Source organism: Apostichopus japonicus, chromosome 3, assembly GCF_037975245.1.
Source record: "Apostichopus japonicus isolate 1M-3 chromosome 3, ASM3797524v1, whole genome shotgun sequence".
Lineage (NCBI taxonomy): Eukaryota > Metazoa > Echinodermata > Holothuroidea > Aspidochirotida > Stichopodidae > Apostichopus > Apostichopus japonicus.
In genome coordinates, this window is record NC_092563.1 from 21,749,469 (window position 1) to 21,767,313 (window position 17,845).

The following is a 17,845-nucleotide window of genomic DNA, read 5'->3' on the forward strand; positions in this document are numbered from 1 at the left end:
AGGCCTATATAGTAATCCTTTATTTACGACCTCACATATTGATAAACGGCCGCCGTATCATCATCGCCCCTGATATTTCGCAAATAGCTGAGCAAATTTCTCGTTACTATACCTGTCAGGGGTTGTTTCTCATAATAGCCATCTCTATATCATATCAATATAAAACGTTGATTGAGGTTTTTTGCCGACTTTTGGAATGAAATTTTAGTCTTGATATTTCGTACATGTCATATAGAAGAAATGTGTTCTAGATATAGTTAAACCAAAATCATATCTTTTAACTGCATAGCACCCTTGGATACATGGGCGGCGATCATGGGGGGCGGGACATGTCCCCCCCCCCAATATTTTAGGTGGGGGAATATAGTATCTAATATCCCCCCCCCCCCCAATATTTGGTGGCATATGGTTTTTGTTGAGCATATTTTTGTATTTTTTATGATACCGCTAGTAATTTCAAAAGAGAAAATACTAAGATGCAACTTACAAGGCCTGGGAAGTGCCATTTCCAGCAATCTGAGAGGCATTTTGGCCAAAATTTTCTTTTACGCTTCGCGCCAACTTATGGTGGCGCTACGCTTAGATAGGTTGCCTAAAAGCTTCGCCCCTCCCTTGTCAAATTCCTTGCAACGCGCCTGTCTAAGACCATGTCACAATTTGTTACTAAATATCACCAAAAATCGTCACAGACTTTCACCGAAAGTAGTTTTTACTTTTTTTTCGAAATGAATTAGCTAGACGGACCGCATCCGTAATGAAATTTGGTTTGCCGATGAAAAAGGAAAATAGGGCTGTAGCAACCAGTAACCATATAGATATAAAGATATATATACTATAACGAATATATAGCGCGAACAATTTTTGGGATGAAAGTTGCTACGCGCCTGCACCTAAGCAAATCCCCCCCCCCCCTCTCCCAATATTTGAAACAGATCGCCGCCCCTGCTTGGATGACATACGGTACAAACCCATGGTCTTTACACAAAATTGTGTTAATTGATTGTAAAACGGATCAACTCTATATCCAGTTATATCTGGCTTTATATGGCCAGATAAAACTTGATCTGCATATCTGGATTGGCTCTTTATCCAGTCATATCTGGCTTTATATGGCCAGATAAAACTTGATCTGCATATCTGGATTGACTCTATATCCAGTTATATCTGGCTTTATATGGCCAGATAAAACTTGATCTGGCCAGATTAAACCAGATATAAAGCCAGATCTTGCATTTCGGTAAGGGACTAATTGGGTGCATTGACTGATATAACAACATCAAAATTACCCTTTGAAACTTTTAAATCCAGTATGGCCGTTTGCGTTAAAGTGGCCGGTACCCTTATAAGACTGTTTGTGTTCGACAATATGGTCGCAAGCGAACAATAAGAGGAAACACTGAATAAACAAGATGATAAAGGCTTTTCAAGTTCATCAAACTGTGAAAATAGACGGAATTGTAGAAGAGACATCGTATGTTCTAAAAATTGCGGTTCGGTACCGTCGGCCTTTTTCAAACTACAGGTAGTTGAAAGTTTACCTTTTCTATCCTATTTGCACACTTGGTAAAGTTTTGACGAAGTGTAAAAAAAAATCGACAATAACCGTTTTAAGGAGACACACTTCCTCCAACCAACCAGGGAACTGCATTTACCATGCTCGTCCGCCGGTAGTAACGGTCCCTGCACTGTAGAAGGGGAACAGTGCTGCACTTGGTGTCCTTCGTTACAGCCTGTTCGTTAGTCTGAATAGGGCAACACAAGAGGATGAGGTTGGGTTTAGAAGATGAGAGAGAGGAGGGGTAGGGGACAAGATGTAGACAGCAACAACTCATGAAGGAGGTTGCTTTGAATTTATAAAAAATATATATATATATTAAAAAATATATATTTATAAATCAGTTTTCATTATTTTATACCACGGCACGGCAACTGAATTATATATGAAGTGCATGGGACTGGGTGATAAGCTGAAATGTTACACTGGATGTGTCACGTCCTGTGAATATGAACTTTGGTATACGGTTCCGTGACCTACTCAACCATATTTCTACTCAGCTTATAAATCAACCAATTAGTTTTGAAACAGTTCATGCCGCCATGTATATATTAACGAAAGACATCAAATACTTTACCGTATAATATACATACATAATATACTGTACCGTATACAAATTTGTAGCTAGATAGGCCTGCCTATACACGTCAATCAGTTGAGTATTTAATTGCTGATTCCATGACATCAATAAATGAAATAAATGAAAACATTGAAAGAATAGCTTAATTACGGTTTACGACTTACTACTGTGATTACGTCATCCTTTTATTTTGATCCTCTTTGCAACACCTGTTGTCCAAATTAAAACGAAACAGCTAATAACAAAATAAATGATTGCATAATAGCTAATACATGCGTGATTGAATAATTGATATGGTCAAGCTGTAACAATTATTCTGAATCAGTTTAGCTGAGATGGTAAACCAGCAAATCCTGACTTTGAAGTTTCCAAGAATAGAAAACTATTTGTTAATTACTAAAGATGAGCTTCTTGTTTCTTCAGAGGTTCCTTTTAGCGTGTTTCGTTATTTTAGGACAACTTGATCCATCCTTCGCCAGCCAGGTAATGTTTAAAACTAAAACAAATGTACAAAATGCCATGTAACTTTTATCTGTTAAGAGAGCATGCCGTATTCCTTCCGTTGGTATTGCAATTTATGAAATGTCAATCGTTGTTAATATATATTTTTTTATTGTTATTTCATTATTAATATGTTGAGAGGGATATAGGATGGGATAGGGTCAGTTTTGCAGAAAAGAGGGTCATTTTATCGTCTTTGATCGATTTTCAACATAACATGCAAGAGCTTTTTCATAATAACATAAGACTATATAGCCTAGGTGAAAATACTTCAGTGGAAAACTGTATTTGATGCATAGTATAGTAATGTAATACAACAACAACAACAACAAAAACGACATATAACTTTGTAAACGTAGATAAAACAAGTACATGACTATTGAACGCCAATAGGGCAGAAATAAAATATTAATCAACGTTGCTGCACCATAAAGACCAAACGTTGCAGCATCAAAACCATTCGTAGTATATCAAATTCAATAGTAGAATCACAAATCATCAACCCACCCCTGCCCCCATTAGTGCAGTCCTCAATTTGTCTCATATTCGGTCGTCTACGGTTAACGGGAAAGTGTATTTGCTATTATTGGGAGAGATAACGATTGGGGGGGGGGGGGCTGAACGATTTTCGTTTGGCCCTCTGGAAGTCCCCTTCCATATGCGTCAATAAATATTGCCATTGTTTTGATTTTAGGAATGTGACGTCAAATGTGAACATGGTTTCGTTGAGTTTGCTGGCTGTAGTTGCGTCTGTCGTAGCGGCTGGCTTGGAACGGATTGCGGAAGTAAGGAAAAGAAATTATCACTCTGAACAATAGTCAGTTTGTATTGTTTGTTGTCCCTTTGTTAACATGTTTGTTGTATATAAATGACTTCTCCGATTTTATATTCTATGTTTTACTAAATTTGTGTATGTTTACTTGGGTCACCTCTACTCATCAGAGAGCTGGATGTTCGTGAACTAGGCTCAAATATGTGCATGGATGGAGGGAATGAGTAAGTTGGGAAGGCCGGGGGCTTGGAGAGGGGGGGTTGCTTGGATTTAGGGGTAGCCTGGTACATTACGACACACTTGTGATAGATCCATTTGTTTTTCAAGTTTGTTGTTGATGATCAAACATGCAGTCTATACAGATTTTGACCCATCCTATATATGAAATTAACCACATGCAGCAAAATGTCTCGATGCAAGAGGAGAGGAATACTGCGTTACCTTAGAAACCAATCAAGGGATTTGTGATGATCATAGATTCACCTTTCAAATGGAGGAACAGTGTGCGGCTACATGTGGAATTTGCGGTAGGATATATATAAATTATTTATATATAGTGTAGCGTTGATTCACTGAAGGGAATTCCAAGGGCTATGTCGTGCAGTTGGTCAACAATTAACACGATTATATATGTCAAGCCGTACTTGTACATTTGTGGCTAAATAATGCATACAAGTATACAAAGTAAATTCCCTCCCTTACCCTTGCCATACCATATCAACCAGCCTCTCTTACACGGTCGATGAAAAATTTATCCTGCTTCACATGGCATGTATATCGAAGTTTTGTTTATTGTAAGTTTACATTACTCAGGCTATGTATCACGCACGGGTGGCCAAACCGTCGGCTCGTCGTGAGCTGACACATGCAGCTCTATGACATTTAACGGTTCTCGGAAATATGATAATAGAGCCCATGTTCGCTGATCGCAATTTATAGTTATAGTATTATAGTATTTATAGTTTGAAGTTTATCATATGGAGCTCTTACTGCGTTTAAGCAAGTTTGTCCACCCCTGCATAATTGGCACAGGTTGAAACGTTTATGGCACGCCAAAGACTCCACATTAATATATAGGCTACAAGACACAGTTTCGAATTTCGAATTGTTTTCCTTATTTCCATATTATGTTCATATATCTCTGAGTATATATATATATATATATATATATATATGTATGCTTCACGATCAGTTATAGTATGTTACAAAATAAATTTAAATATTTTCTTTTCTAAAAGATCGATCTTCTGTTTTCTATTTTACAGAAAAGTTTGGACCAGGTTCGGAAGGTTTTGGTAGGATATATGATTACATAAGTTTTTAATTGTTTATGTACATATATATATAAATTAATTTCGTTGTTTAGTGTTTTTTTTCTGGAGAAATATGAAGTCACTGCGTGCTAAAAATTAAATTGCCGTGCGCTGGTAATTATGTTATGATTCTTACATATATAAAGTTTTCACTTCATTTATTGCCTTTTTACATGTATCCAATGACATCAATACACATGGCACGATATATATATATATATATATATATATATATATATATATATATATATATATATATATATATATATATATATATATATATATATATATATATAATATTGGGCACGGAGGTTTATATACATACATTGCGAAAGGAAGAGATCGAAAAATCCCTGGCCTATAATTGATCACTGTCAATACAGAAAAGATTATAAACATATATATAAAGACAAATGCAAAAATATGTTAGTAAAAAAAAAACCAGAACCAAAGAAAAAAGAAATTTGTTTTAGTCACTGTAAACCCCGTAATTATGTTCGCTCTCTGTCTACACATTATGTCGTTAACGCCGTTATTTTATTAGATTTACGGACTGAAGTCAGCAGTTAATTCTTGTTGAATGTGTTATTGAATTTATCATCAGGCCTGTACAGCTGTTACATATACTTACACACAAGTAAAATAAATATATACAGTGATAGGGATGAGTTAATTAATCATCAAAAAAAGTGATGAGTTAATTAAACTCAGATATCGTTAGTAATTAAATCTAACAAGAACGAAGGGCCTTTTGTTATATTTCATTGAATGCATGCAATTACTTTAACACTAAACTGCAATCACCAGTAACATATGTTGCAGGGGCGTAACCACGCATATTATGAATGACTGCAATGAACCCACGTATTATAGCCACTGAGCCTTCGTGGGCGTGAGAGGGCAAAGCTCAATGTTTGTCCCCATTTTAAGAGTCAGAGAATTAAGGTTTAACTAAAATCTATTTTATTGCTGACTTTTTAGGTCAGAAATGGTGCTATCATTTCCATTTTTTTGAATTATATATTTGTGCATGTAGTACTACTATAGTACTACAAATTGTATTTAAAAAATTCCCCACTTTGGATACGCCTGCAACTGTTCAAGTTGCATTGTACATTTAAGTTATGTATATATGTGCTATAAACTAGGAAATTGATTGAACTTTGTCTGTCTGTAGGTGGGGATGGGAGTGCGGTTGGGGTGGGGGTTAACCCCTTTCTTTCTTATGGGGATTAATCCTTCATGGCTTCCCCGTTGCGCTCCAGACGATCAAATCAATAGTACAGACAGGCACGATCAAAAGAAGCAGACGAGAGTGAATAAGTACACAAATACATTCAGAGACGTCAATAACCAGATTGGGCCCAGAAGACAAGTATGTCAACGAGCTCCCTTTTAACTCTGTATTTGTCCTTAACTTAGTTATGAAAAGATTTATAAACCCTTTGCTCATTTTTTCCTGCAAACTTTTCTCTTTTTTTTATTGGCTTTCAGTTTGTGAAAAGAATTGTGCGAGTCCAGGAGGCCGTCTGAATTCTGCAGCGTGTATTTGTGAATGTGCAGTCGGTTGGTTTGGGGACCTCTGTGAAAGTGAGTCACGAAATTCCATTCCTAATATTTACAATAGGTGATATAAGTGTATCACAAATTAATCTATTATAAAGTTAGAGAATTAAATTCAATATGTTTATCTTAATCTTTGTAATCTCCCAGCAAAAATTCGACGAAATATTAAAAAAGTTACAACAACAAATAAGCCTACTAAAGTTTGATTGGCTGATGTGATCGTTCGTATATATATATTCTAAGGGATGATGGTGTTAGTATAATATATTTTCCATTTATTATATAGTTTCAATAATTTATATGTTCTCTTTATTTCTATTCGGTGTCGAAAAGACAAATGTGTTGACGAATCAGAAAACTGTGCATTATGGAAGGAGGCTAATCAATGTGGGGCGCCGTTTGTAGATACAAAATGCCCGGCTACATGTGGCACTTGCGGTTAGTATCATTTTAGTATTATATAAGTCACAGCAGTTAGGAGGATAACGTGTCCGTCCTACTGCAAGCCGTTTTAACATTTACTTCACAATTCTACTTAGCCATGATATATTCTATATACGTAAGTCTAATTCAGTTCATGCAACTTAAGTGAAATCAAATTCCACTTAAATAGAATACAAATGTTCTATTTTACATAAGTGGAATTTAATTTCACTTAAGTAGAATTGTATTCCACCTAAGTTTAATTGAATTCTATTTTAGTGAAATGGCATATTCAAAATATATAGCCCGTTTTACTGAAGTAAAATAGAATTCCACTTTAAGTAGAATTGAGTACTACTTAAGTAGAGTTGCAGTCGAATTACGCCTTATTTTATCTAAGTGAAATGCATTCTATTTGAGTGAAATTCAAATCCCTTTTGGTGAAATTGCATTTCATTTAATTAAATGCCACTCCACTTAAGTAGAATTCAATTTTACGTTAGTGAAATGGTATTTTACTTAAATGGAATTGAGTTTCACTTAAGTAGAATGCATTTCACTTAAGTAAACTTAGGGGAGCAAATTGTTAAAAACGGCTTGCCATACGCCCCTATAACCACTTGGTTTTCAGTTCACAAACCCACCATGGACCATTCTGTTGAATTGTTCAAGATTTCCGCTATGCAGTGATCTTCAAGGAGTCTTTTGTACAGATTTAATGTTTTGATTGGCGAATTTGAAGGAAGAAAAATTGTTCGTTCACTCTTTTCGAGGTAACTTCGTTCGCATTGGTATACTGTAGTGGTATCACGAATAGGTTGCAGGTTCTCAGTTTTTAAGGAAGTGATTAGATGGTCAGATCTGTTAGTAAAGAACACAGGAACGTGCCTCGTTTATTTTCTTCATACTCATCGAAAAGAGAGGGCTTGATATAAGCAGGTTTTCATCAACATGGATAGGGCTTTGGATTGTGCTACTGTTTCCTTTAAACCAAGTTGGGATCTCAGGAATGTGCCTCATAGTTCTCTGCATACTCATCGAAAAGAGAAGGCTTGGTATAAGAATGTTTTCAGGGGTGGATAGGGGTTTGATTGTGCTACTGATACCTTTTAGCCAAATTTTAAATTAAATTTAACTGGTACTTTCCCCCTCCTTTTTAGAGCCTTTCGGACCAGGTTCTCCAGGATTCTGTAAGTATAGGTTTTGTTACTTTGTTAAAAATCAGTGACGGATGAGGTTAAGGGGGAGGGGGGGGCGGGGAGGGCGAGAGAGAGGTGGGTGGAGACAGAGAGAAATAGAAGGAAAGAGTGGCAGCGCAAAATAAAGTCGTTTGTTTGTAAAGCGTTCACTACGTCACTATGTTGGGTTGTTTCCTTTGAATAACCATATTTTATTTAATAGAAATATGATGTTTCATTTTCATTAAACTTAAATTGTTTACTAGACTGCGTGATAGACGTTAGCTCGGTCAGGGAGCCTCACGTGGTTGGTACCGCCTTCAGAGAATCTTGAAGTATTAAACTATGTACAACGTTTCATTTCCATTAAACTTAGATTGTTTACTAGACTGCGTGAATGGCGGTAGCTTGATAGATACCGACAGAGACTGTCGATGTGAATGCGCCAAAGGCTGGCAGGGAGATCAATGTGATGGTAAATATATAAATCATATTTCCATCAATGCCATTTACACTTATCTAGCGTCATACTTTCATTGTGTTACATTGTTTACTTTTCATTCCACTGCCAATTATTACTGACAAAGGTCCCAAGGGGAGCGAAAATTCCTATGTATATATATATATATATATATATATATATATATATATATATATATATATATATATATATAGTTGCATTATTACTGCAACTGAAAAAGAGCCGTGTTAACGCTCGAAATATTTTGTAACTGATTTAACGTTCTAAGTAATAAAGTTGGAAATGAAAGTATCATTTTTTCCCTGTAGATATATATTTATATATATGGGGTTTTCATATTAATTTTAAGACATTTCAGTAATAATGAATTGTTGTATCCCTGTTGTTAATTCTGTTATCAACCTGCTAAGTTATTTCATTAGCATGGGGTTTATGTGCTCATGCATGCACCGTTAAACAAAACAATGACATCATCGCCCTAAAGTATGTCATTGTGGTGCTTAAGAAAGTATAAGCATTGACATTCTTTACCTATTTACAACATAATATTTTCTATGCCTCAGTTTTGCTCGAGTATTCAAGACTTTTAGCAAATCAAGTTCTTTAAGATATTTTAACATTATATTTTATTTTATTTTAACATTATACGATATATACTTCTCATTTATAGCAATTTGTCTCGATGACGAAGAGGCCTGCAGCAGTAACGTAGGCGGGAGATATTCCGTTGAACAATGTTTGACTGAGGATTATGTCTACAACAAATGCCCAGTGCTGTGCAAAAGATGCGGTGAGTATGGGCCGTTTAAAATACCTGAAAGACCAAAGCACCCAACATACCCCCTCACCCCCCCTCCACCCCCTCACCCGAATGGGGTCACTATCTGGTCAGTCCGTTGCTTAGTGCATTTCAAAAGCAAATGTAAGATTCATGTTATTCTCAAAATGGTTTTAATCATTACATCATATACTGATTGTGTCAATTCTTTGGCAGTGGATATAAATAAGCCAAGCATGTTCTTGTCTCAGAAGAAGAAAAAGGAAGAAAAACAAAACTTCAATATTGGCCAACAGATTGAGGGTTCTGAAATTAATTATAATAAATTGCTATATTTATATATGAATATGCGAACACGTCGATAAGGGGTGTTGGCAGGAGGTTGAAACAAAAGACCCAAATCAGGGATTGGAACGATGTATGCATGTGTGATCTCGTGGTTCTTGTCAAAAGTTGCCGTGACCAAGTTTGATTTCATTGGTTTTATTTTGCTAACATTATACGTATGGTACACATTATTCGTTATAAGTTCGTTTAATGATACATACTACCGTTGAAATTAATGGAAACAATACCAGTCATATTGGGGTGGGATGTGTTCCTCCCACTTTATATTAACCTCACTCCTTGTACACCTCCTAAACTTGCTGTTTATAGAATAGTGGGAGCGGGACAGGGGACTTGGGAGGATGACAGGTGGGATGGGCAAAAGGAAATACTACCGTAATTTTAAGAAGTGGCGAGAGACGCATGTTTCTACTCTATACCCATACACATACTTTTCTACACTTTACGGCGTTCCATAGGATCATTCATCTGGACCCATCTAGTCCGCAACAGATCACTGTGGAGTGTGATGCGTGGAACTGCAACAAACCAAAAAATGATCATTCTGTTCTTGTTTGTATTTTATGTACTTACTCCTTGAATTACATTGTAGAAATAAAAACATAAAACGTGTTCGAAAATATGCAAGAAATAGCGTTACTCTAGAAACGACACTATAGACTGCTAAACTTGTTTGCATAAAAACGTTTGGTATATCCACCTACTTTGTTTTTTTCTAGGAAACACAGTCGGCGTCCAGCATGAACATGCGTGCCTTGCATGATGGTATATAACTGTACACCCTCGCGTTTTCATTTTACTTTATTTTAGATAAATTTGGGCCAGGTGCTCCGGGATTTGAATGTTCACTAGAATGCTTGAACGGAGGAGTGTTGGTGAACAATGAGACAGATTGTTTTTGTCAATGCCCAGATGGTTGGGATGGCACGAAATGTGACGGTAGGTATCAAAACTCACAAATGGGATCCTATATATAAATATACATATATATATATATATATATATATATATATATACAAATGAGATCATATATCTTTGTATATATATATATATATATACAAATGAGATCATATATCTTTATATATATATATATATATATTTATATACATATACATATACATATATATATATACATAAACATATCTATATACATATACATATCTATATACATATACATATCTATATACATATACATATCTATATACATATACATATCTGTATACATATCTATATACATATACATATCTATATACATATACATATATATATATATATATATATATATATATATATATATATATATATATATATATATATATATATCATAGTCCCTGATCATCGAGAGTGTGACTGTGTGACCATAGTCAAGTGCGTAGTCCCGTATGTAGAAAGGAAACATACTTCATTGATCTTAGCCAAATGCAGAAAAGCGATACAGTTTTCTGAGAAGGAGAAAATCATTCGTATCATGTTGGGAAATAACGTAATGCAGTTATATCAACCCGCCTAAACTAGTAGAGCCATTAAATGGCAGAAACCACTATTCTCACAGGGTCGACAAATGCCATCGCAATGAGCCTTTTTCGATACACACAGAGCAAATATCAAGCTACATATAAAAAGACATATTTGGGTCAACACTGTAAGCATATATGTCTATATACATAGGCCTTTTTGCTATCCATCAAGAATATTCAAATATAATTATGTTAAAATTGATGAAAGATTTCCACCCAGTTGGGACAATTTTTTTTCTATACTGTACGGTCAGAGCTTCAGAGCACTCGCAGTGTCAGTATGAACATGTATGAATATCGTGTTTCTATCAGATAAAGGTTTTATGAACTGTTTGTATTATTAATACGAGTGCTCTTAAGCATGATATGGGAGGAGAGTTTAGGGAGGTATTAGCCTTAGAAAATGATCCCATCTGAAGATTTCATTCCAGGAAATGAATATTCAATATTGACCTTCTTTATCATTATTCCTCTCAGAAACATGCGAGGATTCTAACAAGAGATGTTCTGCCATGAGCAGGGCCGGCTACTGTGAGAACCCTCAGTATGAGGCATGGATGCAACTAAAATGTACACAGGCCTGTGGATTCTGTCACAGTAAGTTATGAAAACATAAATAGAAATTAAAGAAATGTAACCACCATTTTAGGACGCCTGGTAAATAGAGACTGAGTATATAATGCATACCGTTACTGAATATTTTGTTTATACTAAACCACACGATAAAGATCATTTTCGACGAGAGAAGAATATTTTCGTTAAAACAGCAGCTAGGGTAAATTGCAACAAAGGGAATAGAGTTTTGTTGTGTGTGTGTTTGGGGGGGGGGTCAAAGGGTGGGGTGCATTGAGCCCTCATGCAGAGACGAATGATAAATCCTTTCGTTGCTGTGCAGCTGGAGTTAATTCACTTTGCCGAGACAGTAGTGATGTGAGTTTGGTTTTGCGGGTTTGTGTGTGTGTGCAAGGGCGGCGGAACCGGGGGGCACAGGGGGCACGTGCCCCCCCACTTTTCCTCAGGTTAAAAATGTGCCCTTTTTCTACATGAAAATTTCTAAATAAATAAAGAGTTTACAAAGCGAAACCCACGTCGAATGAAATATTTCGGGAAGTTTTAAATGTTTACTACCACAGGCGTAGGAGCCCAATTTGATTTGGGGGGGGGGGGGCTGTAACGACTTGCCCGAAAAATATTACCAAGATTTTTCGCGCGCTACGCGCGCATTCAATATGTTAATGTGCATATCATATAGGCATGAGTTGGTTATTACATCGCATGCCAATAACATACAATCATTTGCCGTGTTATAACCCTTCCAAATTGGTTATAATTATTGGGAAAGTCGTTACAATAATAATGATCATAATAATATCAGTTTAACCATTGAAAAACTCATAGAAAATTATTTTTCTTTCAGTATTTTGACATATTTCATTTGCGTTCATGCATGTATCGATCGCGTGTGCAGGGACTTGGACTTTATAATGATTTCACCTCATTTTGTCTTTCTCCTTGTTTCCCAATTTGCACATTAGATATTGCAGTGCTAGTATGCATTGTTTCCTTGGGGGGGGGGGGGGTTATACGCAAATAAGATAATGCAATAAGAGTTATAAAGGGTACTAAATATCAGGCTGCATCAGTCGAATTTCTGCAAAGTGCCCTTCGACGTTGGTGCCCCCCCCCAGATTAAAAGTGCTTCCGCCGCCCTTGTGTGTGTGTGGGGGGGGGGGTGATGAGGTGGGACTGGGGGTACACCATACCTGACATCTGGTAGTCCTGTGACCCCTTTTGATGGCAACTTATGGTCTATAGGTACTACTTTTATCATTTTACTGGAGACTGGCCTTCTACAGATCGCTTCCATACAGTGTTATAGTTGTTGGCACTGTCACTGAGAGTGATACCTGTATTAGCCTGTTTTATATTCAAAACTAATAACGCTGTGAGTCCCCTCCCCCTCACCACCCCACCCCCTTTTCAAAGCAAGGGGACTCTTCTTCCTATACGCCTATGATTTCTTTTTCTCTCTGTTGCAGAGGACGAGGGAAGCAAAGGATATGGCAATTACTTTTTAGGTAAGCATAAATAGAGCAATTGTACCAGATATGGATTAGAGTCAATTGTAACAGGTAACCATATGATGATATTCAAGTACTTAAATTTTGTGGTAAGCACACTTCTGCATATTCTCAATACCTGACTGACAATCTATTTCAAATTCACGGCGTGATTGCAGGTAACGGGATTAGCAATGAGCCTGAAGCAGTGAATGAGGGGGGTGGGGTTGGCTAACCATGCCAGGCTGGCAAAAAATAAATTAAGAAAGAAACGTACCAAAAGGAGCAAAAATGGCTATAGGTAGAGATGTCATAAAATGTAATGCTTTGAACAAAGAGCTTCAGATATTAAGTAGTATCTATTGTAACCCGACAACTGTAGATTTGAATATAGCTAGCCTACTGGGCTATGTATAGGCTACTACTATGGTGCCTCGTCGTATTTACATATTCAAACGTACAGTTCACACAGAACTACCGAGAACCGAAGAAGAAATGAGACGTGAAAAAGGCGTCCAAGAGGGCGGATATCACATGACTGGACCTGGAATTGAGATGGTCTTCTTATTGGATGCATCAGGTAGGCCTATACCACTTATAAACATGGTGTCAGCTATTTACATGGCGTCGGTATACCGAACTTAATGGTGTAGGCTATGTATGGGCAGTGGGGATATGAACTAGACGTAAGAAATTGAGTTATTCAGTGTGATACCGTTGTTTTAGTTGATACCGGTCCAATATCTTTGGACGTGTAAACCGAATTGTAACGTGTGTTCTCTGCACTCACCGATGTGATTATTTGGTAATTTCTACTATGTAAATTGAGAAAGCGATGTTGATTCCGTTCTTGGGTGGGTTTCCAGAAGAAAAACAATTATTCGCAGCAACGTTGCTGTCAGTCGCTAGATGGCTATAGAAAAATACAAGAAAAAAGTAAAAGTTTTCTACTGAAATTTCGAATCTTTGTTCATCAAAATTAGTAGTAAGCTGACTAACATTCCATATATCTCCACTAATAACCATGAGAGACATGAGTTTTATTGCCTAAGAAACCTTTGTGATCAGACTGATCACAGTCAAACCGATATCTCAATTATATCTTTTAGCGTCTGTTGGAGAAATGATGTTCAAAAAACAGAAAGAAATTTTATTGGAGTTTCTCAATTCAGTGGACTTTAACGCGGAAGGTGGAGTGAGGGCGCTCTTTTTGGCCTTCGATACAAACACACGACTTGGAAGAAATTTGTATGATATCCACAACAAAGAAGATGCCAAAAAGAGTCTATCAGCGGTAAAATACGAAGGTGAATAATGAATATATCTTTTATTCCGCTCCTTCCCGTTACCTTTATTTATATTGCCTATGCAAACGAACGTTGCGGCATCATCCGCAATATTTACAACCCCCAAATCCGGTGTTCGTGGGAGGGAAGGTGAAAGTAGTTGAATTGGTTATTTTTTGGTAACTACGGTTACATTACGTAGATCTGCGAATTTTTAAACATATTGCTGTTATGAAATTCTTGAAGTTAGTTTCTTTCCCCTCCCCAACTCGCCACGTCAATTCAAAATCATTTGGCTAATTCGCTGTTTCTTTTTAATCAATAAAGATACCGATTAGAAATCATTAAGTCTGTCTTATGTAATTTCTAAAAATTCTCCCACACGGATTTTGCTCTTTCCTTCTATCTTTTCTCTATGTGATATCTGTATATACAGGTGGCCAAAGTAAACTTACGTCAGCACTTCGTGCTGCTAAGCAGCTCGTCTTTGCCCATGCGCGTGACAGCGCTCGCAAAGTCTTTTATCTGGTGTCAGACGGGTTATACACTGGCGATCGCCCTGTCAAGTTCAGTCAAGATATGAGGTCAAAAGGTGTTGAGGTATGTATCCAACTTTCACTAACAAGACGGCCTTAGAAGAAGTATAGACACATGTGATTTTACTAGGGTTAGCAAATGAATGAACACCTTATAATCATATGCATCAAGGATCTATCCTGCCTCAAGAATATGGAATTTTAAGAGTGGGTGTGAATACTGATATTTAAATGAGTGTATGCACTATTCCTATGACGTCATAACTAGTCATGTGTGGTCGCAGAGCAAGGTGCAATTATTTTGGCGATTATTTTTTTACACTGTTCGACGTACATGTACCTTGACCCCCACCACAACCTTCCTCTTCCCCTTCCTCGTCAACTGCATGAGGCGGAAATTATTTACCTTTCTGGTTTGATCCAATAAATAATTGTTGGGTAGCGACATAAACATATTTAACATATTTTATTTCCCGAAAGGGAAAACTGTGGAGTCACTTTTAACGACCTTACAAAACTGTGGAGGGGGGGGGGGGGTCGGGGATTGTAAAGTCGCCAGTGATTAAAACGCGGATCGCAAAGTCTGGAATTACTATAATGGTTAGATCCGCCCAACACGGCAGCATAAAGAAACGTTGTACTCAAAGCCAAAGTGAATTAAAGGGTGTGAAGACTCGCGCAAAAAGAAACGTCTAATGCCGGTAATCTGACCTAGTTTCGAATGAGGTGTTACAGAAGTATTAGACACAATCATCGATTCCAGAAAATACACACATAGCTTGCTACCTTCGGTAATGAGACACTAGTGTACAGTCAGTACATACAGCTGCGGTCAATACCCACAGATCAGCACAGTGTACAAACAACAGCGATGGACATCTCAGGTCCAGCTAAAGATAACAAGGTATCACGTTTCATTACTCATCTGCATTATAGCGACACGAACAACACGTCACTTGCAACATGGAGGTAAAAACAGTTTTTACCTCCATGCTTGCAAGCAACAGAAAGTTAACTTTTTCAGATAGCCGCACGCGGTTTGGGGCGAGTCTTCAATGCCTTTAAGTAGGTCACAGATCCAGAGTCTATGCATGCTAAGTTCTTCAATACCGCCCTCATCAACTTTCGGAAACATTTCATACTATAGTTTTGATTCTTCTTGTCTGCAGATTTATGCATTGGTGTTGGACCGTGAAGGTTGTAACATGGAGGTACTCAGAGAAATGACTGGAGACACAGGGCACATTATCTTTGTGGATCAGTCGCAGGATATCCCCTTGCCATATCTGAATAGCGCCATCTATTCATCAATGCCAACAACTAACGCTGGCAGTACCACCGACTGATATACCAAGAGGACACAATCTCATGCCATTCCTTTCTCAATAATTTCAATTTAACTAACTAACAAACTAATGAATTTCTAAGGCGGCAGAGATTTTTTCAGATGAAGATCTTAATACGTGAATACTTTCGAAGCTAAATATTGAAACAGTGAGCGAAGATATCTCACTATCCGAATCTTTGTATTCAAATATATTTCAAAATTTGCTTATATACTACATCAAATAAATTAATGAATTCATGACCTTCTGACAATCCAATTTGTTTTTTTTTTCTGTCGTTTCCGTTGCTGTGGTTGTTATTGCTGCTGTTATGTATTCTTTTGTTTTGTTTTACCTGGAAGAGAAACATTTTCATTAGCATTACTGGTTAAGCCAAAAAGAAAAGCAAAACAAGAAAAAAAAATCTTCAGGTCAATGGTGTAGAGATTGGATAATCTTAAGTTTCAAAATATTGAATCTATAGTTTTCAAAATACAGCGACAAGTTAAAAGAAGACTCTTTCAGACAATGAAACATTTTTGATTCGTTTTTATTAATCTTTTGTTTCTTTTTTTTTTATTATCTGAAATCCAAAAAAGAAAAAGAAGACGAAATAATATACAGATAAATCTTGACTTGTATGAGGAGTAAAACCTTCCCAACTCTTAAACATTGTACAATATGATCTTTTGATAATGCACTCTTTTTTGTTTTTTTTGCTTTTATGTACAAGTCCTTTTTCTTTTTGCTTGTGACCAAAACATCAAAAAAACAAAAAACCCACAAGAAAGAGCAGCATAAAACACAAAATTAAATTGAGCTTGTATGTGATTTGGCGGTGATTATAGCACGATATGTTGATGGATGCCAAGAAAATGAACAATAAGGGACTAAAAAATATATATATTTAGTATTTTGTGAAAGAATAAAAGAAAAAAGTTGTTCTTGGTTGAAATATTTGTACATAAATTCGTAAATTTATGACAAACAGCTTCTTTTGTTGCTGAGTTTCTGAACGATCTCTGGTGACAAATTAATGAGGGCAGTGTTTGGTTTTTGTTGAAAAAAGCAGAAAAATTAGCCTGTACGATGTCTGAGGAAATTGCCACATTTGCGAGGTGTTGCCAAAAGATGCTATTAATATATTCTCAAAAATGGGACATAAAGTACTATCAAAGCAAACAGGAGTTATAAAGAATAGCATTAGGTTTTAAACTGTCCTTAAAAACCAAGAAATGCTGCAAGGTGATTACAGATGTTCATTAAATTAAAAAAAAAAATTAAGTATTAGAAATACCAAAAAAAAAGCACATCTGAGCAATAAGATGACAACCTCCCTGGTCCAAACACAATATGGAGGGTGGGGGGGGGGGGTATGAGTCTAGTGGTGTAGAAGGCAAATTAGCTATTTCACTTCCAGTTTTACTTCTGCATTCTTTGGTTAAAACTTTTTCTATTGCTTTGATCTCTTCAGGCATAACTGTCATGATTTTTGTTGTTATCATGTTTTAGAGTTGTTGGTAAATTAACGATGAATGATTTGTTCTTGAGATGTTTCTCCTCCCCAAAAAGGTTCAAACTGACAAATTCAGGAGTTGCCTCTATTTCGAAGATGGAAAGGGTAAT

The 17,845-nt window shown here is 36.6% G+C and overlaps 1 protein-coding gene across 1 annotated transcript; it reads left to right on the forward strand.

Annotated features, from left to right (window-relative positions):
* Positions 1-2,450: 2,450 nt before the first annotated feature.
* Positions 2,451-16,482, forward strand: LOC139965451 (uncharacterized). The gene is made up of 16 exons (XM_071967793.1): positions 2,451-2,618; positions 3,331-3,421; positions 3,810-3,935; positions 4,674-4,703; positions 6,216-6,311; positions 6,621-6,725; positions 7,871-7,900; positions 8,265-8,363; positions 9,040-9,159; positions 10,306-10,434; positions 11,490-11,609; positions 13,052-13,090; positions 13,536-13,652; positions 14,182-14,379; positions 14,795-14,958; positions 16,064-16,482. The coding sequence occupies exons 1-16, from the start codon at positions 2,538-2,540 to the stop codon at positions 16,238-16,240; spliced, it is 1,722 nt and encodes a 573-aa protein (XP_071823894.1). The 5' UTR covers positions 2,451-2,537; the 3' UTR covers positions 16,241-16,482.
* Positions 16,483-17,845: the final 1,363 nt, after the last annotated feature.